This window comes from Coptis chinensis, chromosome 2, assembly GCF_015680905.1.
Source record: "Coptis chinensis isolate HL-2020 chromosome 2, ASM1568090v1, whole genome shotgun sequence".
NCBI lineage: Eukaryota > Viridiplantae > Streptophyta > Magnoliopsida > Ranunculales > Ranunculaceae > Coptis > Coptis chinensis.
The window spans coordinates 65,081,286-65,107,857 of record NC_141457.1 but is presented as its reverse complement, the minus strand read 5'-3'; the positions used below and the strand labels follow the sequence as shown (position 1 = coordinate 65,107,857).

Here is a 26,572-nt window from a genome sequence, read left to right as displayed (position 1 = left end):
AATCCTACTCACCAAAAGTTGTAATTCCAGTTGTGAACCTATCCGAGCCCTAAGGTTTGGACGATCCCTTACTCGACCTATCCTACCAAACCCACGTGAGTAAGATAACTTGACTAAAACGTACGACTATACGGACGTTGGAATTTGGACTTTGGACTTGGGTCTTTGGACTTCGGACTTCGGACTGTGGACCTCGGACTTAAGAAAATAAGTAACTGAAAACCAAAACGTGTGTAAAAGACCGTTTTTATTAAACACACAAGGTATCCTCTTACATGGGCTTCGAGGAGGTTTAGAATTTACCTCTCAAGCCGTGCTTACAGGCTGCTTGAGGAGAAGGTGAAGTTGGTTGGTGCGTGATCTGAGAATCAGGCCCAACCGTTTGAGCTTTTCCCTGTTTTAAGTTACAAATAAAGGTCCACTTAAAAAGCCCACAAGTTGGGTTTTTGATAATTAAACAACTTTGCCTTCAAAGGCCCAAAACATAAAACTAAACTAATACTAAACTAATATAATAGATTAACTAGTTAAGATAGATTATCTAGATTAACTAGAGCTAAACTTAGTTAGAGTGTTGATTACCAAGTTGATTCAAAGTGTGTGAGCGTATGATTTACGACTCGCCTCGCACACTTGAACTTCTCAAGGCAATGAAAACTCTAATCTCTTGGTAAGTTTAGAACTTCAACCAAGTGTTTACTCATGTTCATCCATACAATCAATTAAAACCCATATTTTTTTTTCTTTGTATCTCTATCTATTACAAACAAACTCCATTGATTTATACTAATTTATTGCAAAATCCAAGCTTGTAGTTCAACTAAACATCACAAAACAACTGAAACTCTGGAAAAACTGGACAACAATGTGGGGAGGTGAATGGGCGATCGCCCGCCGGCAAGGGTGCGGTCGCCCGGTGGATTCCGGCCAAGTTCTGTTGGTTTTAAGCTGCAGCTTCAGCTCCTCTCATCCAGCATGTTGATCTCGAACCTAGATTTGCGAAAAAGTAAGTCAGTAATGAAAAACAACGAAATAAATCAAGATAAATTAAAAAAAAAAATAAGAAGTGAAAAGGTGAGAGTGGTGCTTCCTCCTTAGATGCTTAACCAAACATTCTTACTCCTTCAATCCATGATGGCGGTGCTATTTGAAGTAGTATTAGTTATGAATATCTCAAAGTTGTTGATGTGGTTCACCATAAATTGTTTAGAGCTTGAATATTTGGGAATTTTAGATGGAAGGAAGGTAGTTTCTCTAGTTTAGGACAAGTGTTTATTTAATAGTTTATGAAGAACATTAAAAGAAAAGCTTAAGTGGTTTTAATGATTGAAGAACATAATTTGAAAGCAATGAAAGGAAATGATTGATTAAAGAAAGAACAACAAAGAAAGATGATAGATTGATTGAAATATAAAAGCAAATAACAAGATTAAAATGAAAAACAATAAAGTAAAATGACTTGAATGTAAAAAGACTAGAAATTAAATCCTACATGACACTAGATTAAGTCTAGGTGCATTCTCTCTCCCTAACTTTTAGTTCTTATACCCCTACTTTATACAATTGACTAATTTGCCCTTCTCCATTACATTTGAGACACCTCACCCTTTACTTTATGTTTTTGCTTTTTGCTTTTCCTTTTGTATTTCTTCTTGATCAAGATAGGTTTTAGAGAAAGCCATCTTTTAAGTTGAGGACATTTATCTCTGGTCTTCTGAGTTGAGGACTTTGACATTAAGCTCTTTGGTTCTGAGTCCTTGACCTTTGACCTTGACTTTGACTTTTTCAGCACTTTTTCATAGCAACTTCTGGTCTTCATAATAAGCGTGATTAAGGCTCCTTTTGGTGCTAAGACACAGCTTTTATGATCAGTAGTATGAATTTCTCTGTAACCTGAAAAAAGCAATAAAAGCTATAAGTTGTCTTTTCATTAAGTGTAAGAAGGGTTGTAATACAGTAATGTAAGAGTAATAAAACGCATATTTGGGAGCTAATTAGTAGTATGCCATACTTTTAGCCCGTGTTCGTTGCAGTTCAACTATCAATTTTTTACATGTTTGTTTTGCGATCTTCCCCTCTTCTCAAATTTTACTGTTTAGTCAGACCCCCCTGATTATTGGTTGGTTGATAAACACTTGCATTTGTAAGGGTTTGACTCCCTTTTTCTAGTTCAACTTGTAAGGGTTTGACTCCCTTTTATGTCGTGCTGCTGAGTGCTCTGGTGTTTCATCCGTTTTTCATTTTAGCTCTCTCATTGAGGAGCTTATCGTATGATGCTGTCATTGATGATTCAGTTTTGCAGGGTTTGATTCCCTTTTATATCGCAGTGGTGCCGAGTACTCTAGTGTTTCACAGACTTTTACTACCCCTTGTTGAGGTAATTTGTTGTTTTTTATGCTGCCATTATCTGTTTGCGACAAGATGCTTATAAAGAGTTAATTTTAGTATATGTCCCGGGATTTTGAGGGGGAGCATTGTATGTATTTGGTTTTGATGAGAAGTATTTTCTCTTACAAGTGATGTTGGAGGTATTTTGGTATGTGACACTCATGTATGCAAGTTGTTATGTGCTCAAAATTAAAGTTAGTTTTTGGATGAAGTTCTCTCTAGTTGGTTTGGTTGCATCTCTTCAAGTTGTTCAGGATTTACTTTGATACATCACCCCTGATGCTATGATTGGTGTTTCTTATTGATTCTTGGATCATATCCAAGTCATCATTTGTTCTTGTTGGTCAAAGCTCTTTCATTATTCGTTGCATCCATTTTTTTAGCTACCTCTAGATGAGGAGCATTTTTTATTTAAGCTTCCATGGCATGTGCTTGGAGCCTTTTGGAGCTACCGAGACCTATGAGTTTGGAGCCTTTGTTTTTATGTTTGTTGATGTTATTGCTAGTGCTTTTTCAAGGATGATGCTTGCGGCTGGAGCTTGGAGGTTTATATCTTTGTATTTGGCAGAGATACTTTATGTGATATCTTTGTATATGCTCAAAGGGGAGTCTTATGAATGTACTTTGTTGGGGTTGACATTGTAATTGCAAGCTTGGAATATATAAAGTCTATATATTTCGGCTTGAGAGGGAGTGTTGAGATATATCTAAGTTCTAGTATGTGGTTTAGTCCCACATTGAGTAGGTATTAGTCAGAGTTTAGTCCCACATTGAGTAGGTATTAGTCAGAGTATGTGTTCTCTCCTTATATAAGAAGAGTGAGTCCCTTTGTAATCTTTAATCTAAACATAATAATATTTCCGGTATCGGAGCCACTGATTTCATTTCAAAGAGATATACGAGTCTTTAATATATTAATAGAATTGACTATTCACATAAGTTCGAGCTTATAGAGAAATTGACGACTATTCACATAAGTTTGAGCTTATAGAGAAATTGACAATTTAACAAACTCCAACACACTCAATGTGGGACTAAAACACATAATGTAGTATACTACTATTCATATATCTCAACACTCTCGTCTTGTTCAATGTTCACCAATATTTGTGCATAAATACGAGTAAGTGGGATTATGATTTGATAACAAGATTTTTGTATGGCTTATTTGGCTGCTTAAAATATTTGATCTCACGGACCCCTCCGAAAACAATTATATTTATACAAAAAAGAAAGTATCCATATCTTGATACCCTTAAAACAAGTAAAGGTGACAATTGGATCAGAAAAGTGCAGTACATACATAAAAGTTACAGAATGAGAATGACATACAGTGGCTGGCCTAATTATTAAGTACCACAGTACCAAGTATGCAAGACGAACTAACAGTACTCTAAACCAGTTCCTTCTGAATTAGCACTTCATCGATAACTTTATCCAAGTTCATGTAGGAAGATCCACCAGGTTCTGTGGAATCTTCAGCACTCTTCTTCCACCCCATAGCCTTTTTCTTCATTACCTTACCCTTTTCACCTTCCATCAACTCTCTCACAAGTCCCTCCACATTGTCTCTTTTAACATTATTGTCTATCTCCATACCAATACCCCAATGAACACAAGTTTCCCTGCAGTTAGTTTGTTGGTCACCAAAGAAAGGCCAACTGATAACTGGAACACCACCAGATATAGTATCCATTATAGAATTCCAGCCACTATGTGTTAAGAACCCACCAGTGGAAGAGTGAATCAGGACTTGTTCTTGCGGACACCAACCTGATATCATACCCCTGTCTGCAATCTCTTGCGTGAACTCTGGTGGCAAAATTGCTGCTTCGCCTATGACAAGATCAGATCTAATGACCCACAAGAAGGGGTGCTTGCTATTAGCTAGTCCCCAAGCAATCTCAATAAGTTGTTCAGGAGTCATGACTGTGTGACTACCAAAATTAACATAAACTACCGAGTTAAGTTCTTGAAAATCAAGCCATTGAATGCAATGTTGATCTTCTATCCATAGATTGGACCCAATCGATCTCAGTTGGGTGTTGGGTGCTAGTTGTTCAATGAGCAACTGTAGAGGACCCATTGTGTACATAGGAGGCAGTAGAGTTCTCATTGCTCCCAAAACACTGCTTTCCAAAGCATCAAATGTGTTGATAATGATTGCAGAAGCCCTCGGGGCTCTTTCAATTTGCGTTTGCAAGGAGTTGTGCATCACATGGTTGCCATCCAAAAAGAAGCTCGGAAGATCTTTAAGTCGGATGCCCTTTACTCCCGGGATCAAGTCGACCACCCTGTTTAAATGCTCATTTGTTAAATCGCTCTTATCTACAAAATTCAGGAATAAGGGAATATTATTAGTGTTGAGTTTAAACAACAACGACGTAATATATGAATCAGCAGGGGAACGCCGTATATACAGCTTATATACCTTTCAATGGAAGCAGTTCTCTTTCTAGATGTTGACAGTGATGGTAGATCATCAAAACACAGGCACTCACTGTGCATAACAAAGCAATTGGGATACCAAATTCTTCAGCAGCTTCCACTGGGAAGCTCATGAAAACATCTGATACAATGCAAGTAACTGGAGGATTGTCTGAAAATGCTGATGACGCTTCGTTAAGCTTGGTGATGACATTCCGAAATGGACCTAGGAAGTTGGTGTCCATGGAGTTAACAAGGGCTAGTGTGTCTTGACTGGCATTGACGTCAGATGCTGGTAGACCATCTGGGATTGTTTCGAATTTGAAGTCGGGCAAGCCATTGAGTGAATCTGCTCCTCTAGATTTGAGAATCCGTTGATGGTTGTATTCGGTGTTAACAAAGGTGATGTGAAAGCCTTTTAAATGAAGTAGCTTTGCTAATTTAAGCATGGCAATAATATGACTCTGAAATGGTATGGGTATGCAAACAGCATGAGGCTTATTGGCTACTAAAGATGAATTCATTTCAAATTTTTTCCCAGAATGCATGATGAGAACAGATATCAAAGAAGCTTGCTTTATAATTGACACCTCTGAAGGCCGGAAATCTTTGGTTTTTGATCATTTATCTGTCCATGTGGAATCTTCTCTTCTTGAATAAGGTATTAAAAGGCGGCGTTGATTAATTTGTTGCACTTAGTTCTTTGTTTGAGTATACTTTGGCTCTAATTTCTCATTTTCTTGTGCACAAAAGTCAAGTTAAGGCCACCAGTATTTTTATTTTTCAAGCCACCACACCAAAATTCAAAGTAATGTTTCAAACCACTGAATATTAAATTCGTTGTCTTTACTTACGCGAAAGCCCGAAGAAAGTTGGCACAGTAACAAATTTGATAGCGATTATGCTTTGTGCAATCAGGAACACACTAAATTCCTAAAGTACTCGTAACAAACTTTCCCGCCAAAAGGGTACACCACTCAAAGAGTCAAAGGTCTCAAACTAGTACTTTTCTTTTCACTTTCCAGAAGCCCGAACCCCAAATCTCAATTTTCAGGTATGAAGAATAATCATGGAGATCCTCTCACGACTCTCTGCAAAATACCTCTTAAAAATTCGAGTGCATTTCAAGGTATGGCGCGATTTAATTACCAATTCACATTTTCATCAAAATGCATCTTAGCTATTAAAGAAAATCACATTCATGAGAATGTGCCGTTTACCATGGTAGACAATGGAATTGAACACTACCTCAATGTGCCTTCGTTACGACACCCGTGTGTACAATGTAGAAGGCAGTTCTTTTGATAAAGCGGTTGAGATGAAGTACCCTTTTGGTGACGCCTACAACTCTTCTAGAGTTTTGGGTTCTTGTAATGTAATTGTTTGTTTCGGTAGGAAGAATGTTTTGTGCTTATTGAATCCGTGTACTAGAGAGTATAAGATTGTGGGAATTTGGGGATTTTTTTGAATGGCAATATTTATTGGCTTGGACATGTTAAAAACAAAGGTAATAATGATACAATAGTTATTTCTTTTGATGTTGAGAAGAAAGTTTTTCAAGTGTTCCGGGGAACTTATGATGGGATTCGAGATGCTTGTTCAACTTTGGGAGTGTTGGGAGGAGAACTTATGAGGTATTGGTCTTGAAGGATTGTGGTGAAATGTTCTCTTGGTCTAAATTAACTGCCTTTGAAGGATCGGATCACAATGACTGCTGGCCAAATTATCTTAACTATGAAAAAGATATGAGGCTACTATGTTTTGCCGAGAATCGTGACATTTTACTGAAGGATAAAAATGATCTAGTTTTGTGTGACCCGGAACAGGAAGCTGCTACCTACATTGCTATCCAGGGTTTCCTGGGTCCGTCTCTTAGTATAGTGATTAGTGACTCATGTTGCCAGCTGTGTTTATCTACAAAAAATAAGAAAGGGAAAGGAAAGGGGAATATATGTTTATAGAAATCCATAAAGGGCTGTGATGAATTGAAGTGAAAAAGGTTAGGATTTATATATGATTGCCTACTTTCTAACTTTCTGAGTTACAGGTTTCAGTTTCAAATTTTTATCTTTGTGTTCCTTCCTAGCTCGTGTGTATATTCTTTATTTTCATTTTTTTCGTGAATATGAAACCTCTTCTTAGTCTAAAACCATTAAATGTGTATTTACTCCAAAAGTTGTGGTGAGCTTATTTTGAGAATTTTCCAGGACGCTTTATGACCATCTATGCTTGGACCATAAACGTTTTTGCCTTGAAAACAGTAGAATTTATGCTTTCCTTCCTGGGTACATATCGCCTGTCAAAGTGTCCTTCCCCTCAAACACCAATTGTGGTCGTTCTTTCCAGTGCAATTCTTGTATGGCTGTCTTTTTGGACTGGCTATTTTCTTAGTATCGTTAGTTTTTTTGTTAATGTGCGTATCTGAGAGATCCGATCTAAAGATTAGATTTGCTAGGTAACTGCATTCGAGCGTAACATACATTGCTGACTTTGTTGATGGAGTGGCACATGAGTGGTTGTGAATGATGTGGAGAAGGGGAGGGTGGTTTTTATTCTGAAGCAAATATTAGGGAAGATAGGTCTTTTTGGGAAGATAACATATATGGTCGTAACTATGTATTAGAGTCGAATATATTTTGTTGGCCATACTGTTCAGGGGTTGTAGTAGAGCCTTCTTTATTTGTGTTTGTATGTTTTTAATGGATTTAGCAGTACATTCTATGAAATCAATCAGGCTAGTGTTCCAATGACCTCAGTTACAATATTCTTGACAAATTCTATTTCAGTGATAGAGGGTGTAAAAGTGCTATGATAAAACATATCTCTAACCTTGGAAAGATCTTGCCATAATTAATGAGCAAGTTGGACTGATTATGATTTGATACCAATATTTTTGTATGCCTTATGTGGCTGCTTAAAATATTTAATCTCACAACGCCCCTGCACGAATGGTAGTCCTGCCGCAGATAGGATTATCGAAAAAAAAAAATCCTGCCGCAAATCTTTAAAAAACAAATTTTTTTGTACAGAAAAAAAAGTATCCATATACCCCCTTAATACCAAGTAAAGGCAACCATTGGATCAGAAAAGTACAGTTCATACATAAAAGCTACAGAATGAGAAAGACATACAGTGGATGGCATAACCAAGTACCACAGTAGCAAGTATGGAACACGAACTAACAGTACTCTAATTCTCTAACAGTACTCTAATTCTCTAAAACCAGTTCCTTCTGGATTAGCACTTCATTGATAACTTTATCCAAGTTCACGTAGGAAGATCCAGCAGGTTCTGTCGAATCTTCAGCATTCTTCTTCCACTCCATAGCCTTTTTCTTCATTACCTTACCCTTATCACCTTCCATCAACTCTCTCACAAGTCCCTCCACATCGTCTCTTTTAACATTATTGTCCATCTCCATACCAATACCCCAACAAACACAAGCTTCCCAGCAGTTAGTTTGTTGGTCACCAGAAAAAGGCCAACTGATAACTGGAACACCACCAGATATAGTATCCATTATAGAATTCCAGCCACTATGTGTTAAGAACCCACCAATGGAAGAGTGACTCGGGACTTGTTCTTGCGGACACCAACCTGATATCATACCCCTGTCTGCAATCTCTTGTGTGAACTCTGGTGGCAAAATTGCTGCTTCACCTATGACAAGATCATATCTAATGACCCACAAGAAGGGGTGCTTCCGTGCTTGCTGTTAGCTAGTCCCCACGCAAACTCTATAAGTTGTTCAGGAGTCATGACTGTGTGACTACCAAAACTAACATAAACAACCGAGTTAAGTTCTTGAATATCAAGCCATTGAAGACAATGTTGATCTTCTATCCATATATTGGATTCAATCGATCTCAGTTGGGTGTTCTGTGGTAGTTGTTCAATGAGCAACTGTAGAGGACCTATTGTGTATATCGGAGGCAGTAGAGTTCTCATTGCTTCCAAAACACTGCTTTCCAAGGCATCAAATGTGTTGATAATGATTGCAGATGCATTAGTGGCTCTTTCAATTGGATCTTGCACGTAGTTGTACAAGGCATCGCCGCCTTCCAAAAAAGCTCGGAAGATCTTTAAGTCGGATATCCTTTACTCCCGGGATCAAGTTGACTGGCGTGTTTAAATGCTCATTTGTTAAATCGCTCTTATCTACAAAATTCAGGAATAAGGGAATATTAGTGTTGAGTTTAACCAATAACGACAAAATATATGTATCAGGGAAATGACATATATATAGCTTATATACCTTTCAATGGAAGCAGACCTCTTTCTATATGTTGACTGTGAAGGCAGATCATCAGAGCACAGGCATTCACTATGCATAACAAAGCTGTTGGGATACCAAATTCTTCAGCAGCTTCCAGTGGAAAGCCCATGATAACATCTGATACAATGCAAGTAACAGGAGGATTATCTGAAAATGCTGATGCTTCGTTAAGCTTGGTGATGACATTCCGAAATGGACCTAGGAAGTTTCTGGCCATGGACTTAAGAAGGGATAGTATGTCTTGACTGGCACTGATGTCAGATGCTGGTAGGCCATCTGGGATGGTTTCGAATTTGAACTCGGGCAAGCCATTGAGTGAATCTGCTCCTCTAGATTTGAGAATCCGTTGATGGTTGTATTCGGTGTTAACAAAGGTGATGTGAAAGCCTTTTAAATGGAGTAACTTTGCTAATTTAAGCATGGCAATAATATGACTCTGAAATGGTGCGGGTATGCAAACAGCGTGAGGCTTCTTGAGAATCTTGGCTACTAAAGAGGATTTCATTTCAAAAAAATTCCCAGAATGCATGATGAGAGCAGGTATCAAAGAAACTCACTTTATAATTGACATCTCTGAAGGAAATCTTTGGGATCTGTTCATCAGGTCGTGTATCCATCCTTGTAGCTCTTCTTGAATAAGGTATTAAAAGGCGGCGTTGATTAACTTGTTGCACTTAGTTCTCTGCTTGAGTATACGTTGACTCTAATCTCTTATCCACAAAAGTCGAGTTAGTAACTGACATAAAGTCCACCAGTCTTTTTTTTATTCATCAAGGTGATCAAGTCACCACACCAAAACTCTTTTTTTTTTTCGATAATAGCTTATATATATATCATAGAAAACTAGATCATAACCGGCACATCATTGCTTGACAGTAGACTTTGTGGTAGTTGACTCACAAGCTGCTGATGGTAGATCCATTTTGCAAGCTCATGTGCCTCACTATTTCCCACCCTACTGATCCAACTGTACTTACAAAACAAAAAGGAGGAGCTTAGGTTTTTTACATAATCCCTTAAACATGCATATGTCCAAGAACATGAAGGACTGTTCAGAGCTTGAATGACCTCAGCACAGTCTCCTTCTATCAGCACTTCCTTCCACCCTTTAGCTTTTGCTAGCAAAATAGCCACCTCTGCTGCCTCCATTTCAGCTTCTGCTGCAGACCTAGCTTTATATCTTCTTACTGCTGCGCCTACCACCTTGCCTTCATTGTCCCACGCAATGGTGCCAGCTGCAGCCCATCCAGTTGTAGCCTTGTAGGAAGCATCAAACCTGATGATAATGCAGTCATTAGGGATGATAGGAAATAGTGTATCTAGAGAAGAATTCTTATCTTGCTTTAAAGAGAAACTAGGGAGAGTTGGGATCTTGTTCTCCAGACATTCTGCAGCCACTCCTGCATAGCATTTCTCTGCCTCCATATCACTTTTTCTTATAGTTCTTTCTCTATTAGGCCTCTTATGTTCAAACTTAGCTTCGTTCCTTGTTATCCATATGTTGTACATTAGATAACAAGCTTTGATGCCAGCCTGCACTTCCACTTGGTCCTTGCTGTGACACCACCTGATGAATTTTGTGACCCAAGCTCTGCTGTCATTATTCCCTTGGTTCTCCATTCTCAGCCCAAGAGCTGAGGTGAACCACATGGCTCTAGACCACTCACATTCAAAAAACAAGTGTATATCATTCTCTGTTGTCTTAAAACACATAGGGCAATCAAAGTCCCCCTTCATTCTTCTCATTTCCAGCATGTTCCCCATAGGTAAGGCATACATATATGCCTTCCCCAGGAACAATTGAACATTTGCTGGTAGTTTGGTTTTCCAGAGGAGCTTAATGGTCTGGGAATTGAAGCTAGAGCTCTGCCCTGCCTCTTTCTCCTTTGTGATAAATTTGTAAGCAGATTTTACTGAAAACTTTCCATCCTTGTCCTCACTCCACACCATCTTGTCCTTGCCAAGACCCAAATGTCTCACAATAATGTCTTTTATTCTTATAACTAGATGGGGTGGGAGACAGGCTGCAAGCTTATCCTCATCCCACCCAGACCCATCCTCTTTAAACAACTCAGCCACATGGAGATTATTTAGGTTGGAATTTTCCACTCCTAACTCCCTTAGAGTCCTGGGTTTGCCATTCATACAGACCCAAGGATCATTCAGGATAGAAGTGGAGGTTCCACTATGTATCCCCCAGATCAGGCCTCCACTTATTATATTAAAGGTTTTATGTATGCCTTTCCAAAAGTAGGAGGCATATCCAGGAGGTCTCCAAATGTCCCCAATCCAGTTTTTTCCATATATGCTAGCTAGAGTTTTTGTCCAAATGGAGTGTATGTCAGTAGCTGCTTTCCAAGGCAGCTTGGATAGCATAGCAAGGTTCATATCTTTCATCTTCCTGAACCCCAATCCTCCTTGAGACTTGGGTTTACATAAGTTGTCCCACCCAATGGTATGGACACTTTTTGATTCCTCAGTGCCATGCCAAAAGAAATCCCTACATGCTCTGTCTATCTTTTGACAAGTAGACTCAGGGAGCATGTAGGTGGCCATAGCATACAAGGGAGTGGCTTGCACCACAGATTGTATCATGGTAGCTCTACCAAAGTGAGAGGAACTTAGCCTTCCACCCTTTGATCTTCTTGTGTATTTTATCCACCAAATAATCAAAGTCCTCAAATTTTTTTGAAAGCATGATAGGAATCCCTGGGTACTTGTCTTTTGGGTCAAAAGCCCTCATCCTCCAAAACTTTTTCAACTTTATTTTATTTCTAAAATTAATATTTCTACTAAAAAACATACTAGACTTTTCTAAATTAATGCTCTGACCAGAAGCATCACAGTACTCTTGAAGAATCTTCTTGAGGTGGCCTCCATCCTCAAGATTGCCTTTAGTAAAAATAATCAGATCATCCGCATATAGCAAATGAGTAATAGAAGGAGAGGGCCTTCTAATCTTGATCCCATGGATCTTCTCTTCCAACTCAGCCTTGGCAATCATCCTGGACAAGGCCTCAGACATGATAATAAAAAGGTAAGGGGACAGGGGGTCCCCTTGTCTGAGGCCTCTGGTAGGACTGATTTTGTTGAGAGGTCTACCATTAAGAAGAACTTGAAAGGTCACAGTAGACAAGCATTGCTGAATCATGCTTCTCCATTTAACATTAAAACCCAGCCTCTCAAAAATACTGTCAATAAGAGACCACTCAGCCCTATCATAGGCTTTTGCCATGTCCATTTTCAAAGCTACCCAACCTTTATTCATAGCCTTCATGTGTTTCATTTGATGGAACAATTCACAGGCCAAACCAGTGTTATCCCCAATGTTTCTCCCTTTTATGAAAGCCCCCTGGAAAGGGGAGACTATCTTATTCAGGTGACCTTTAAGCCTATTAGCCAGGATTTTAGAGATCACCTTATATCTGAAGTTACAGAGGCTAATGGGTCTAAAGTTAGCCACAGCCTCAGGGTTGCTCATCTTGGGAATGAGAGCAATGAAGGTTTCATTGAAGGTAGGATTCAAAATCCCTTTAATGAAGAAGTCCTTCACAAAGGCAGAGATACTAGGCCCTACTATCTCCCAAGCCTGTTGATAGAAGCACCCTTGAAACCCATCAGGCCCAGGAGCCTTCAGACGACCCATCTTCCTGACTACTCTCCAGATGTCATCATTGGTTGGCACACCAGTCAGAATGCTATTCTCCCTCTCAGAGATGCATGGGTGAAACAGATTGAGAATTCTTTCATTCTTGGCGGGATGGTCAGAGCTAAAGAGCTCCCTGAAGTAACTATTGATGTTTTCCCCCACATCAGCACTACCCATACTCCAGCTGCCATCAGGTTTGAGTAATTTCTCTATCCTGTTTTTCCGTCTCCTATATATAGTAGACAAATGAAAGAATCTAGTGTTTCTTCCTCCTTCTTGCAACCAATGGGTGGTGGATTTTTGTTTCCAGAAGCTCTCTTCCTTATTCAGCCAGTCAACAAGGTCAGATTTTAAATCCTTTGCTCTCTCATAGTTGGCTGGAGAAAAGGGTTTTTTCAAAACCTCCTCCAGCTCTTTATTCACTCTTTTTACATTGGTGAAGATGTTTCCAAACACTTTTTTATTCCAAATCCCAAGGTGTTGTTGAGTCATCTTATGCTTAAGAATAACATTCATGTCCGGCATGTTGTGAGTGATAGAGTTCCAGGCAGTGTCAATGACAGGCATGCAGGACTTATCCGAGAACCACATATTAAAAAATCTAAAGGGTTTATCATGCTCAGACTTGTTAGCATCATTTGTATTGAGATTAATATTAATGGAGAGATGATCAGAGGTAGCATTCACTACATTATTGACTTGCATATGAGGAAACAAAAGAAGCCAAGCATCATTAGCCATGGCTCTATCTAGCCTTTCATAAATATGGTCCTGTGGGCCTCTATTGCTACTCCAAGTAAACTTAGGCCCCTTAAACCCCATATCAATAAGCCCCAGGTCATCAATCAGATTGTTGAACTCGACCATACTTTTAGTAAAACTGCTTCTACCACCTATCTTTTCATCCAAAGATGTAATAGCATTAAAAAATACATAATGACCTAAAAATACAACGTACTTTGTAGTTTTTTACATTAAATACAATGTATTATTTTTCTTGCCTAAAAATACAACATACTTTCAATTTTTTACAATTGGTACTATCTGTTAAATCGGATTTGATAGAGCTCGACTTAGCCGTTAAAAAGCAGTCATGTGACTTGCACCCACCTCTTATTTTCGATTTTCATGTTTTGGAAAATTCAAATAATGCTTAGGTGGACTGTATTACTTACGTGGCTAAGTCAAATAGTGGACTCGGACATTCCCTCGTTCTAATGTTTTCCCTCCTCAACATTTTCCCCAAATCAGAAACCCAATTTCAATTCTTCCCCAATTTCTTCCCTCCAACTCTCCATGTTTTTGCATCCAACTATATATACCCACCAAAAGTGAGGGTTAGTTATAAGTTAGCCCTCTAATAGCCTCAAATTCATCCGAAACCAAAAGAACTCACTAATTAGTAAGTTATGCCTTCCTCTTCAATCAACTCCGGATACAAATATGAATGTGGACATCCCAATCGTTGTGAAGGAAGACGCCGGAGAAAACTCTTGTAACTTTTTTTTTTCAGGATTGACCCACCGCACCTTTAAGTGCCGATTCAAGGGTGGATGATTTGCAATGTCATAATAGGGCATTGCAGAAACAACCAATTAGATTTTTCTGTGTTTCGTGTTGAAAAGAAGGGACTTGGAGTTGTTGAGGAGGCCGGAGAAGAGAAGAAAAAAAAACGAGGAATTGGAGAACAAGTACGAAAAAGATTTGCTAGTTATTGAAATTGGCCACTCTGTTGGGTCTGTTTGGATGGTTGATTATTTTGTTGAAGTGAACATTATCTTGTTATATATTGTCAACCGTTGACATTCTTAAGTTTTTTTTTTTGGGTGGTCATCTGTAATGGAGTTTTGTTGGTTTTGGTGCGTTCTTCAACAGAGAAACATTCATCACAACATTCTATGATACGTGCTTCAATTCTTTGAGAGAGGTTATGACTGAGTCCACCATTTGACTTAGCCACGTAAGTAATAAAGTCCACCTAAACATTCTTTGAATTTTCCAAAACATGAAAATAGAAAATGGGAGGTGGGTGCAACTGCAAAGTCACGCGGATCGCTTTTTAACGGCTAAATCGAGCTCCGTCGAATCCGATTTAACAGATAGTACCAATTGTAAGAAATTGAAAGTATGTTGTATTTTTAGGCAAGAAAAATAATACATTGTATTTAATGTAAAAAACTGCAAAGTATGTTGTATTTTTAGGTCATTATGTCTTTAAAAAAAATGGCTCGATGAACAGTATTTCTTCCCGATTATACCCCTACAGGTTCGGTTATTACATTCATATTTATAATCTAACTACTTTTAAAAATAGCAGTTCTTGAGTACCCCAGGCTGCACCTGTAAGCAGGTACGAGGGACCTTGATTGGCAGTACTTTTTGAGGCAATACACCCTCACTCCTGCCTAATGAGTGGCCTAGATGCGAGTTATTTCATACCATAGTACAAAATATCAGGATATAGGTATTTATCGATATTCAATTTCTGGATATGTATCGTGGATATATCCTCCTCTTTGGAGATATTTGACATTGTTTTACATGCAAATATCGTGAATATATCCAAAATATCGACAAATATCGTAGATATTGTGGATATTTATTGATATATCATGATACATTATTTATATTTATTTGAAATATAATGGTAAATATTAAATAAAATTGTTATATACACAAAATATCACAAATATAATAAATATCGTCAAAATATCACCGATATTTATAGTCGTATATATCTCTAAACATATTGTGATATTTATATATATTTCTCTAAAATCTAGATAGATATCTCCAAATATCGCGATATTTTGTACTATGCTTCAGACACCCAGTGCTAAAACAGCAAATTTGGTGCAATGAGGGTTGGGTTCCAACTTAGCTATTTGGGAATGAACTTCTACACCATGCAATCTGTTTTTATAATTTCTGTAATAGCGACGTTGTCGCTCCCTAACTTGAGACCTTTGATATTCGGACATTGATTGTCTTCGTTGCCTATCGCGGACACATCGACGTTCTCGTTGAATTGACAGTTGCCCATCGCTCATGTTAAGTAACCTATCCCATTTTTTACGACGCCAATAATCTCGCTGTAATGACTGTTTATTGTCTAAGACAATGTCCATTATTGTTCGATGAATCTGAAATTTGAATAGAATGGAGAAAAGTAATTATACATTATTATCATTTATTTACAGTAATCACTAAAATCTAAATACAGGGATCATAATTTTACCGGATAGAGAGAGAATTAGAGTAGGAAAAAAAAACTATACAGCTAAAAAAAAATTCGTTGAACCAGTATGGTTAGTGCACTTGAGCATAGTATGTGCATCAGTTGAATGAGTAGAAGGCGTGAAGCACAATGAGACACAAAAAAGAAACAAATAGACATAATTTAATTTGAGAAAAAAAAAAGGACATGATAGAATTCAATTCGAGACATGAGAATCCTTCACTAACTACCACTATTTGACCGAGAAACATTCAAATTTTTCAAAAAGAAAAGAAAAGTTAGTATAAGAACAAAATGCACCAAAGCAAGTTTAAAACAGATGAACATAATAAAGTATAAATTCAGGGATTGGAATTTTACTGGATAAAGAGAGAAGTAAGGTTACAACAGAGTTTATTCAAGTCGGTGGTATGAGGGCGATTAGGAGAGATAAAAAAAAAAAGGGGCCACATATCACGTATAAAGCCTGGTGGCAATATCGCAAATGTTCGTAAAAATGAGGGCGATGTCGTAATTCCAAGGAGAAGCGTCTGAAATTTACCGGTCAAATGCCAATTTTATCCACGCACTCACATATGTTATTACAATCCTAAATTATAAATATGAATGTAATAACCGAACCTGTATAGGGGTATAATCGGAAAGATCTACTGTTCACCGAACCATTTTCTTTAAAATAGCAGTTCTAGAGTCGCTCTTTGTATGGTCTGCTACGACATCTAGAGCCTTGAATAAAGACTCGCCATGCAATACACACGAATCCCCGCCGATGGAGGGCCTAGATGAGAGAGTACCAAAGACAAAGATCGTTACCTTAGATTTTGTCTTCTTTAAAGTAGTTAGATTATAAATATCTTACTACTTTAAAGAGAATGACTCTATGAACAGTGTCGTTTTCCAATTATACCCCTAAATGGGTTCCATTATTACAATCTCGGTCAAAAGGGTATTATGTAATAACATAGGTGAAGGAGGGGTAAAAATGTCAATTTCTACAGTGAAATTAAGCGTTTCTATATCATTTTAGCACATTGGCTTCAATTTTGCAAACAATTATGATATTTCCACTGACCAAAATTTAACTTTTTCTTTTGCCCTGCCCAAACCAGCTGACCGAAATTAAGACACTGCCCTCGGTTTTACAATAATTTGCCATAATGCCACTGACCGAATTTTAACTTTTTGTCCTGCCCGGCTGATCGCACACATGGCGTAGCCACGTGCCAGGAAGCTAGTGAATGTAATAACCGAACCTGTATAGGGGTATAATCGGAAAGATCTACTGTTCACCGAACCATTTTCTTTAAATAGAAAATCTAGTGTACGCAGGAGATCGAGAGGTGTGCGCGAGAATCTAGGCCACTCATCAGGCAGGAGTGAGGGTGTATTGCCCCAAAAAGTACTGCAATCAAAGTCCCTCATACCTGTGTACATGTGCAGCCTGTGTACTCTAGAACTGCTATTCTTTAAAATTGACCGCACACGTGGCGTAGCCACGTGCCAAGAAGCTAGTCAATGTAATAACCAAACCTGTACAGGGGTATAATTGGAAAGATCCACTGTTCACCGAACCATTTTCTTTAAATAGAAAATCTAGTGTACGCAGGAGATCGAGAGGTGTGTGCGAGAATCTAGGCCACTCATCAGGCAGGAGTGAGGGTGTATTGCCCCAAAAAGTACTGCAATCAAAGTCCCTCATACCTGTGTACATGTGCAGCCTGTGTACTCTAGAACTGCTATTCTTTAAAATAGTTAGATTATAAATATGAATGTAATAACCGAACCTGTACAGGGGTATAATCGGAAAGATCTATTGTTCCCCGAACCATATATATGAAAGGTCTCAAGTTAGGGAGCGACAACGTCGCTATTACAGAAATTGTAAAAACAGATTGCATGGTGTAGAAGTTCATTCCCAAATAGCTGAGTTGGAACCCAATGCTCATTGCACGACATTTGCTGTTTCAGCACCGAGTGTCTCAAGTACCTCGCATGACCAAGATGTTCGAAATTCATGTACCCATGGTGTTGATACTGGTAACAAAACATTTACTCGCCTTATTTCTGTATTTAACTAAATTTTAACACTTTTTGTTTTTTGTTTGATAATACAATTATCGTATATTCAATCCGTCAAGAATGTGTTCCTTCTACTATGTTATCTTTTACCGTCCATGTTATATGACACACCATGATGATGAATATAGCACGACATTTGCTGCTTCGGCATCGGTAATCTCAAGTACCTCGCACGACCAGGATGTTCAAAACTCATGTAACCATGGTGGAACACTACACCAAATCAGCATATTTGAGACACTTTAAGTGACCCTGGTCAAGCGTCTTTGCTATTGATACGTATACATGTGTCTTTGTTCCGAATTTCATGGGCCGTTTGTTCACTCATGCACGTGAGCATCATCACGTGATAATGTTTTCAACCAAATATGTGGGCTTTCTCTCAAATTTCCCTCTCAAATTTGCCAAAAAACACATTTGGGTTTTTTTCTTCAACCGCCAAAGCTGATTTTTCTTTTTCTAATTTTTCTTCAACCTCATTTTGAATTTGTGTCTCCTCCTTCTGGAGAGCGATTTTAATGGCGATTTGCTCCTCCTTTCGGCGAAATAAAAAACCCTAGAATCTCCAAATTAAAAGGTTCTTCTCTCAATTTAATTCACCGTCCTCTCATTTCTTTAGCTTACAAGCAACGGTGATAATTCAAATTTTCTTGTAGATTGTTACATTTGTTTCAATCCATTTATCAATCAAGCTGCAGGATTCAATTCATTTGATAGGTTTTGATTAAAACTCAATCAAGCTTTAACTGTGATATGCTTTGTTGTTTTTATTCAAATCAAGTGTTTGTAGTTCCAATCTGTTGTCATTGTTCATATTTTTTACTGAATCTGAAAATTGATTTATATTTGTACATTGTTTGTTAAGTAATTAGTAATGTAAGTACCTGATATAATTTCTCTGCTCTCAGTTCTTCTTATATTTGTTGAAAAGTAGGAACCATTGAGTACACTATTGTGAATAATTTCTTTCATTTCTTTAGGATATGGCAGACCTTCAGAGCACACAGGTATATTTTGATAAATAATTAAATATATGAAAGTCACTAAGTGTCATCGAATATGCTATTCACTATTGGTTTTGTTTTATGTAAAGAGCCCAAACAAAAAGTGGAAAAGGGCTAAGAAAGAAAAAGCTCCATTACATGTTGTTATGCCTAGAGATATTAATGAAGGAATGACAGAGGTAATATCGATCATTAACTAAAAGTATATAAGTTTTATGAAGTATGTCGATTACTAACGTTTTGTGTTATATAAAGAGCCCGACACAAATGAGAAAGAAAGCAAAGAAGGAGAAAGCTTCAAAACAGGATGTTTTGGCTGGAGATATGAATCAAAGAATATATAATTCTACTTCAAGGGGAGAGGTAACATCATTACTAAAGGTATACAAGTTTTATGAAAATGTCATTTACTAAAAGCTCGTATTACTTTGAAGAGCTCAAAGCAAGGGACGAAAAGAATTGAAAAAGAAAAGGCTTCAATATATGCTGCGTTAACTAGAAATGAAAATGGTGGAGTACGATTTATTGATTCAACGACAAAGGTATCTTCATTAATAAATTGCTAAAGTCAATAAATTTCATTAAATATGCTATCTACTAACAGTTTGTGTTAAGGGCCCAAACCAAGGTACAAGAAATGCTGAAAAGGGAAAAGCATCATTGTATGTTGAGAGGGGAAGTGAGATAAATGGAGCACGCAGGTCTGATTCACTGGCTAATCCTGTTGCTATAGGTACTTGAAAATTAATTGGCCAATATATATAGTCTAAAATTATATACATCTTCCTTTTGTTGAGTTACTTGACTGATCATCCACTCCATACAACTTCCTTTTGTTGATTTACTTGACCAATATATAGTCTAAAACTATGTGAAACACCTACCTGATCTTACAATTTAAAATCTCGTTAAGCTACCATTACTTGATCGCTTAAAGTTATTCTCAATTTCAGGATCAGGTGCTAGGATGTGCCATCAAGGTTCAATGCCTTCATTTATATCACGATTTTTTTAGCAACTTGGTGGTAATGAATTTTGAGAAACAAGCTTAACCTTTTCTTTAAAGTTAATTACTGGTAATGAATTTTGAATGAGTATACTTTATCTTTTTCAGGGTCGTCATCAAGTGCTTTCCAAGTTTCTGGGCAACATGATGCACACTCTTCTAGTACATACACTTTTCTCTCAATCACATACGCATAACATTTTTTCATGGAAAGAACAAAAATAATTTTTGGGTTATTTACTTAAAGTGATTGGATTTTGTGATTGTAAAGGAAATAAGAAAATTGAATTTGATGCTGATGGACAAACATCTGGAGATGATTCGTATAACTATTCCAGTGCACTTGGTGGAACTGCGAAAACCCATTGTCCTATATTTTATGAAAGTTTTAAGGATGTGCCTTCTCTAACAAAGAGATCGATTTAGAAGAAAATTAAGGTTAGTTTACGATGTTAAGTTCTTAATATTAACTTTGTTGTCTTTCTACATTGGTGCATGATTTTTATTAAGAGCAAGAGAGTGGACCCTGTTCTTGATAAAGTGAATGGATTTGTAAATGTTATTCTCAAGTAAATGCTATGTTATGCAAGATGAGTATGGTATTGCTGAAGTGTACAAGAAATGTCAACTCCAGAAGGTTGCTAAGTCTTGGAGGGAGCACAAGCATCGGCTTCGAGTTAAACATTATGATAAGTATGACAATGATGATGAAAGGAAGAGGCACTGCCCAGAAGGAGTGAAGCGCGAAGATTGGGACAGGTTTGTAGATAATGAAGCAAAACCTTCTAGGAAGCGAATGCGGTTGGTGGGCAAGAACTCAAGAAAAGCCTTGAAATCATTACATACATCAGGAAGGAGAGGAGCAGCAAGAACCATCCATAATTTGGTATGTTATTTTACGTCTCAGTTTATGTGAAGTCATAAAACTAGTTTCTATTCTAAATCAGTTATTATATACTTATTTTTTTTTCCAGAAAAAGAAGAATCCAAATGTTAAGATCACCAGAACACATTCATACATGGCTATCCATACACGCAAAGATGGTTCTTTTCTTGCGCCGGAGAGGATGGTGGGTTATTTGATATCCAAGTCGACTTCATATTCTATAATAACAGGCAAGAATTTCAAAATGCTAGTAAAAGTATGTTTATTTGGTCAATATTTTAACATAATTTGTTTTTTCTTTTAATAATACCCTTATCTTAAATTTAGTCTGTCACAACTCTGTTCGTTCTACCCCTATTATAGACATGGAAGATGTCCTCGACCATATGCGACAACATGTACAAATGGAAGTAACTAGACTAAGTAATCGGCCTTTATTTGCTGCTCTAAACCTTAATCAAAGGATTTTGCAAATTGATATAGGTATGTAATTATTATTATTATTTTTATTTTTTTCCATATTATGAATTCTCAATTTAATTTGATATACGTTCCAGAAATAGGTAATGTCGTGCCAATTGCACTACACAAAGATAATGTTGATGGCTATGATAATGGTATTCTTGATGACAATTATATTAATTTCATGAGTGACGTTAAAGGTATTGTTACATTATGTTATGCATATATATGAATATTTTTGTACACTCCATCAAATTGCTCAATCATGAAGTCATCTATCTATATATTTAATTGTCTTTCCCAGGTCAAGAGATTCCTTCTGTTGTAAATGCTGAAAATCCACATATTTTGAAAAGAATGCCGAGAGCACAACAATCTTTTCACAACTGTGCAAGGGATATTGCAAACACCACCGATCTTCAGCGCTTCCATATATCAGACATGCTAGCATGTAAGCATTGTAATGCTAAATTGTTTCCGTCTAAGACCGATGTTTTCTGCTGTATTCACGGTAAAATTCGCTTTCCATTTGTGCAAGCACCCCCAGAGTTGATGTACGTATCTACATACCACGCAATCACTTGATCGATGGTGTCCACTTCAGACAAAATATATGGTCTTATAACCATGTTTTCTCCTTCACTTCCATGGGAGTCCACCTAGACGAAAATTTAGCAACTGGGAGACATGGGATCTATACTTACCGTGCCCAAGGGGCCATCTACCACAGGATTCGCGGTCTTCTACCTCAATTAGGGCATCAACCACGGTTCCTACAGATGTATGTGTATGACATAGAGCATGAGATCACTTACCGACCAGCTGAAAATGATTTACTGAATCCAAAGATTTTATCAATTATACAAAGTGTCCTTGATCGCCATAACCCTTATGTTCATACACTTCGTCGAATTGCTCAGTCCTATAATCTACATGACATCCGCTTACATATAAAGGAACATCCCATTGACCGCCAGCACTACGCATTACCAACGTCTTCTCAAGTAGCAGCTATTTTAGTGGGGGTGAGGAGCCAACCGAAAGAAGTAAACGAGATATTATTGTCGAAGCAACAACTGGAGAACTCCTCAATGTCCCTGACACTGCTGCCTTTTACGACCCACTTCAATATCCATTATTGCATCCATATGGAAATTTTGGATGGGATCTGCATATATTCAGCAATGACGCACAACAAATCAATTGTTAGGAATATTACTGTTACATGTTCCAAGTTATTTGATTCCAACAATATCATTTTTTTTAAGATTCGGGATAATCACGAATTCACGACTCGATATTACTTAGAGGTGGGCGACTTTTACAACAATATGTTGTTGATATGTATGTGAAGATCTCAACTCAGCAGCTAAGAAACATAAGTGCTTACAAGAGTTATAACAAGTGAACAACCACATGAATTGAATGAATGAAGAAACATAAGTACTTACAAGATTAATAACACATGAACAAACATGAATTGAATGAATAACAAACAAATAAATCTTTATTGCAGCACAAAGTACCTGTAGTCATAAGGGCAGACTTGATTGCTGAAGGTGAACAATCAGGGTGGAAAGTCTTCATGTAAACACCTACACCACTAACATAGGGATATGACATAGAAGTCCCAGATATGATGTTATACTAGAAAAGCCACAAACAATACTCGAAAAGCCTTACAAGAGATTAGTTCTTGCCTGTTTAATTTCAGGTACTTTTTCATACCAGGAAAGATTAACCATGATCCTTGCCTCAGTAGTGCTCTTACGCATCACAATGTCACCCATTTAGAGTCCCCAACAAAGAGCAATATTTGCAGAAGTCTCTCTTTAGTCATTCTGAACCAGGGGAACCAAATAGTAAACATCACAAAACTTATATAACTTTCAACCTAAATGATTTATTGCAATCATACCATGTGGCAAAGACTCTTCATTCTTCAAATATGTGTACAACATCTTCAAGAAAATTTCTACACAAAACAAAACTGTTTCTATACAGTTCACATTCGTCTTTGGAGTTTGAACGACCAGTTTCTGCACAGACTTTAGCAGCCTACCACAAAAAAAACATCACAAAGAACATCAAACGCATTTATCAAGAGATCTAAAAATAAGTCATGAACACATTCAAAAGTAAAGAAGATGAGGGTTAATATAGCTCAAAGGAGTGATATCACAAAAAACTATCACACGCATAAAGATATCATCAAGAATAAGAGTATAAGTTTTCTCCTTACAACTGAGGATCAGCAAGGAATCATAATTTTTATGTTATTACCTTTCAAGTCAGCGTATGGAAGACTATTCACACCTATTTTAAAAGCCCAGGCCCAGTAAAGTTTACAAGTAAATCAAGCAGTAATTTTGAATATAGATACACACAAATTCATACCCAATAAGTCTACAAATTGTTTTTGTTCTTATGTACTTCCTATATGGCTATGTGGATGCATTTTTAAACGGAGAAGTACTATACATCTGCAGGAACAACTATTCCTGGGAAGCTGGGCCTAAGTAATAGAGTAATATTTTTCACAAAGAGGCCCATATTGATGCTTAACCAGAAAAAATGAGAGAGCTTCTCTCACAAACTACCAGAGCCTCAGATTACCACTTTCAAGTTAAATGGAAGATAATAACTAAATATCACAAGACTAAGAGTAGGAAACACACTCAATGCAAGTAGGTAAAACTTAGGAGATACGACACATTACTAAATAGTGAAGGGAAGTGTGTTTGGAGTAGAGAGTATTAATTTGCGTACTGGTAAATTGATGGGAAAGCGAGATCGTCTGCTTTCCAAAATGACTACTGAAATAATGGATTCTGCATCCGATGCTAAATCCGAGAGATATAACGGACTCTGCATCTCATGCTAAATCCAAAGCAACTTTCTATATCCCTTCTTCCTTTGGAGCATAGATATACATATTATGGCCAATAGAAGTTGTGAAAGTCAGAGACTGTGCCTGTTTAATAAAATGGTGTTAAACCTACTTGACTGTCAAGTGTTTTAGATTTTCTTAAAAGCAACAAATAGACCAAACTTTTTCTATAAGCATAATGTTATTCCAAATTACACAAAATCCATATATGGCAATCACCTGCTATGTAACATCACTAATTGCCCTACTTATTTTTAAAGACTAGGTCAAGAAGTAATGTCAGGGTAGAGACTACACCACCATTCTGCACTAACCAGAGCTCTACCTCACTCTGACCTCTCATACATAGAAGCAAGAAGAGTTATATTCTTAATCCACGTGCATGGGGTACCTGAGAATAAAGGTCGATCAGGACACAAGTGCCAATGCAATCTCTAAAGGAATAGGACGGGTCCACCTTTTTTGTCTTCCAGCCCCAGCACTGTACTGAAGTCGCCTAACACCAGCCATGTACCCCTGTTATTTCTTAGTCTCCTTTCCACATTCTTCAAAAAATTGTCAAAACTCATAAGTGCAACAGAAAAGCTACCCCTTCAGGAGGGTATGAATGGAAAATTCTAAAATTTTGAGACTCAATCGAAAACATAAGAAGTTAAAAGGAAGAATTAATAATTTTGAAATAGATATACCAAAAGGAACAGTCAATCAAAGAGTGGTGAAGTAGTCCACTTCTTATTTTATTTCCATTGCTTTTGTTAGTTTGCAACTTCTTTACATAACATTTATAAACAATTTGTTGCAAAGTCTTTATATTTACTGTTAAGTTTTAGCAAATATTATATTATTAAAGTATGAAAATCTGATACTAACTTCCAATTAATTGCAGCTCTCTACACAATAGAGTTCCAAAAGAGAGGCTTGCCCCATGCTCATATCTTGCTGTTTTTGGAAAACTCAGCAAAGCCTTCCACCCTTTGCAAGTCAACAGAGTTATATCTGCTGAATTGCCTAACCCTGCTGACAAAGTTACGTATAATGCAGTTGTGGAATTCATGATTCACGGTCCATGTGGCGAGTCTAAACCAGATTCTCCTTGCATGGTAAAATCTGATGATGGGAATCAAAAATGCTCTAGGCACTATCCGAAACCATTCTGTAGCGAGACATCGATTGACGAAAATGACTTCACAGTCTATATGAGGAGAGACAATGGTTGAACTGCACAAAAAGACGGAATTACTCTTGATAACAAATGGGTCATTCCACACAGTGTGGACTTGATTGTGAAGTTCCAATCCCACATAAATGTTGAACACTGCAACAAAGCAAGGTCAATCAAGTACCTATTCAAGTATATTAACAAGGGAAAGGATAGAGCATCTGCAATGATTGTTGAGAATGTAGTGACTGACAATAACAGTAAGGAACAAATTGTCAGGGATGTTGATGAAATATCAAACTTCTTAGACTGTCGATTTCTTTCTTCTTCTGAAGGAGTTTGGAGGCTTCTAAATTTTGATATACAGTACAGAAATCCGAGTGTCGAGCACTTGCCATTCCATCTTGAAGGTCAGAATATGGTATACTACAGTGAGAAAGATGATCCAAAAGTAGTAGTGCGTCGTGAAAAAACGTCCAGAACAAAGTTTACAGAATGGTTCAAGGCAAATGAAGAGTATGAATTAGCCAGAACAGTTACGTATGTAGATTTCCCAACTAAATTTGTTTGGAAAAAAAAGTATAATAAGTGGACTCTAAGAAAACGAGGAAAATCAGTTAGACGAGTTTACTAAGCACATCCTACATCAGGGGAAATGTTCTACTTAAGAATGTTGCTTAATGTTGTTAAAGGACCTAGGAGTTATGAAGATATTTGTACAGTTAATGGAACCCCACATCCAACTTTTAAAGCAGCGTGTCAGGTAATCTTTCAACTACTTCAATTGTCTATCTACTACTAACAACTTTTTTGTGACATAGTAAGTAACATATTAAACAGTATCCCTCTAGACCATTATTATATTTCAATAGAAGTCTAACATTATTATTAAAGTTATATGTCATTTGACACAATAATATATATTCTGTCGTACTTAATGATATCTCATGTTCTCATAAAATACTTAGTCCTCAAAAATCTTGAGCAAGCATCATCTTTGGACAGAAAAGACCACCCCACCCCCCCACCCTAGGTTTGGCCTTATAATCATTTCACATTTCTTTATCAAGCTATCTGGCCACTCATATATGTACACATTTTGTAAATG

At 37.3% G+C, this 26,572-nt stretch overlaps 1 protein-coding gene, 1 long non-coding RNA gene and 1 pseudogene across 3 annotated transcripts; 1 reads left to right on the top strand and 2 right to left on the bottom strand.

The window, feature by feature from the left end:
• Positions 1-3,572: 3,572 nt before the first annotated feature.
• LOC147517190 (7-deoxyloganetin glucosyltransferase-like) lies at positions 3,573-5,535 on the bottom strand. The gene is made up of 2 exons (XM_086589535.1): positions 4,820-5,535; positions 3,573-4,716 (listed from the first exon to the last, which is right to left on the bottom strand). Exons 1-2 carry the CDS (start codon positions 5,361-5,363, stop codon positions 3,782-3,784), a joined length of 1,479 nt encoding a protein of 492 aa, XP_086445661.1. The 5' UTR covers positions 5,364-5,535; the 3' UTR covers positions 3,573-3,781.
• A 2,283-nt stretch (positions 5,536-7,818) lies between these two features.
• On the bottom strand, positions 7,819-9,655 carry LOC147517189 (7-deoxyloganetin glucosyltransferase-like; annotated as a pseudogene). The gene is made up of 2 exons (XR_015211363.1): positions 9,071-9,655; positions 7,819-8,973 (listed from the first exon to the last, which is right to left on the bottom strand). The product of XR_015211363.1 is annotated as a 7-deoxyloganetin glucosyltransferase-like (transcript).
• A 9,657-nt stretch (positions 9,656-19,312) lies between these two features.
• On the top strand, positions 19,313-19,796 carry LOC147517188 (uncharacterized). Its single transcript, XR_015213817.1, has 3 exons — positions 19,313-19,424; positions 19,496-19,603; positions 19,677-19,796. It is a non-coding gene; the product is annotated as an uncharacterized LOC147517188 (long non-coding RNA).
• The last annotated feature ends 6,776 nt before the right edge of the window (positions 19,797-26,572 follow it).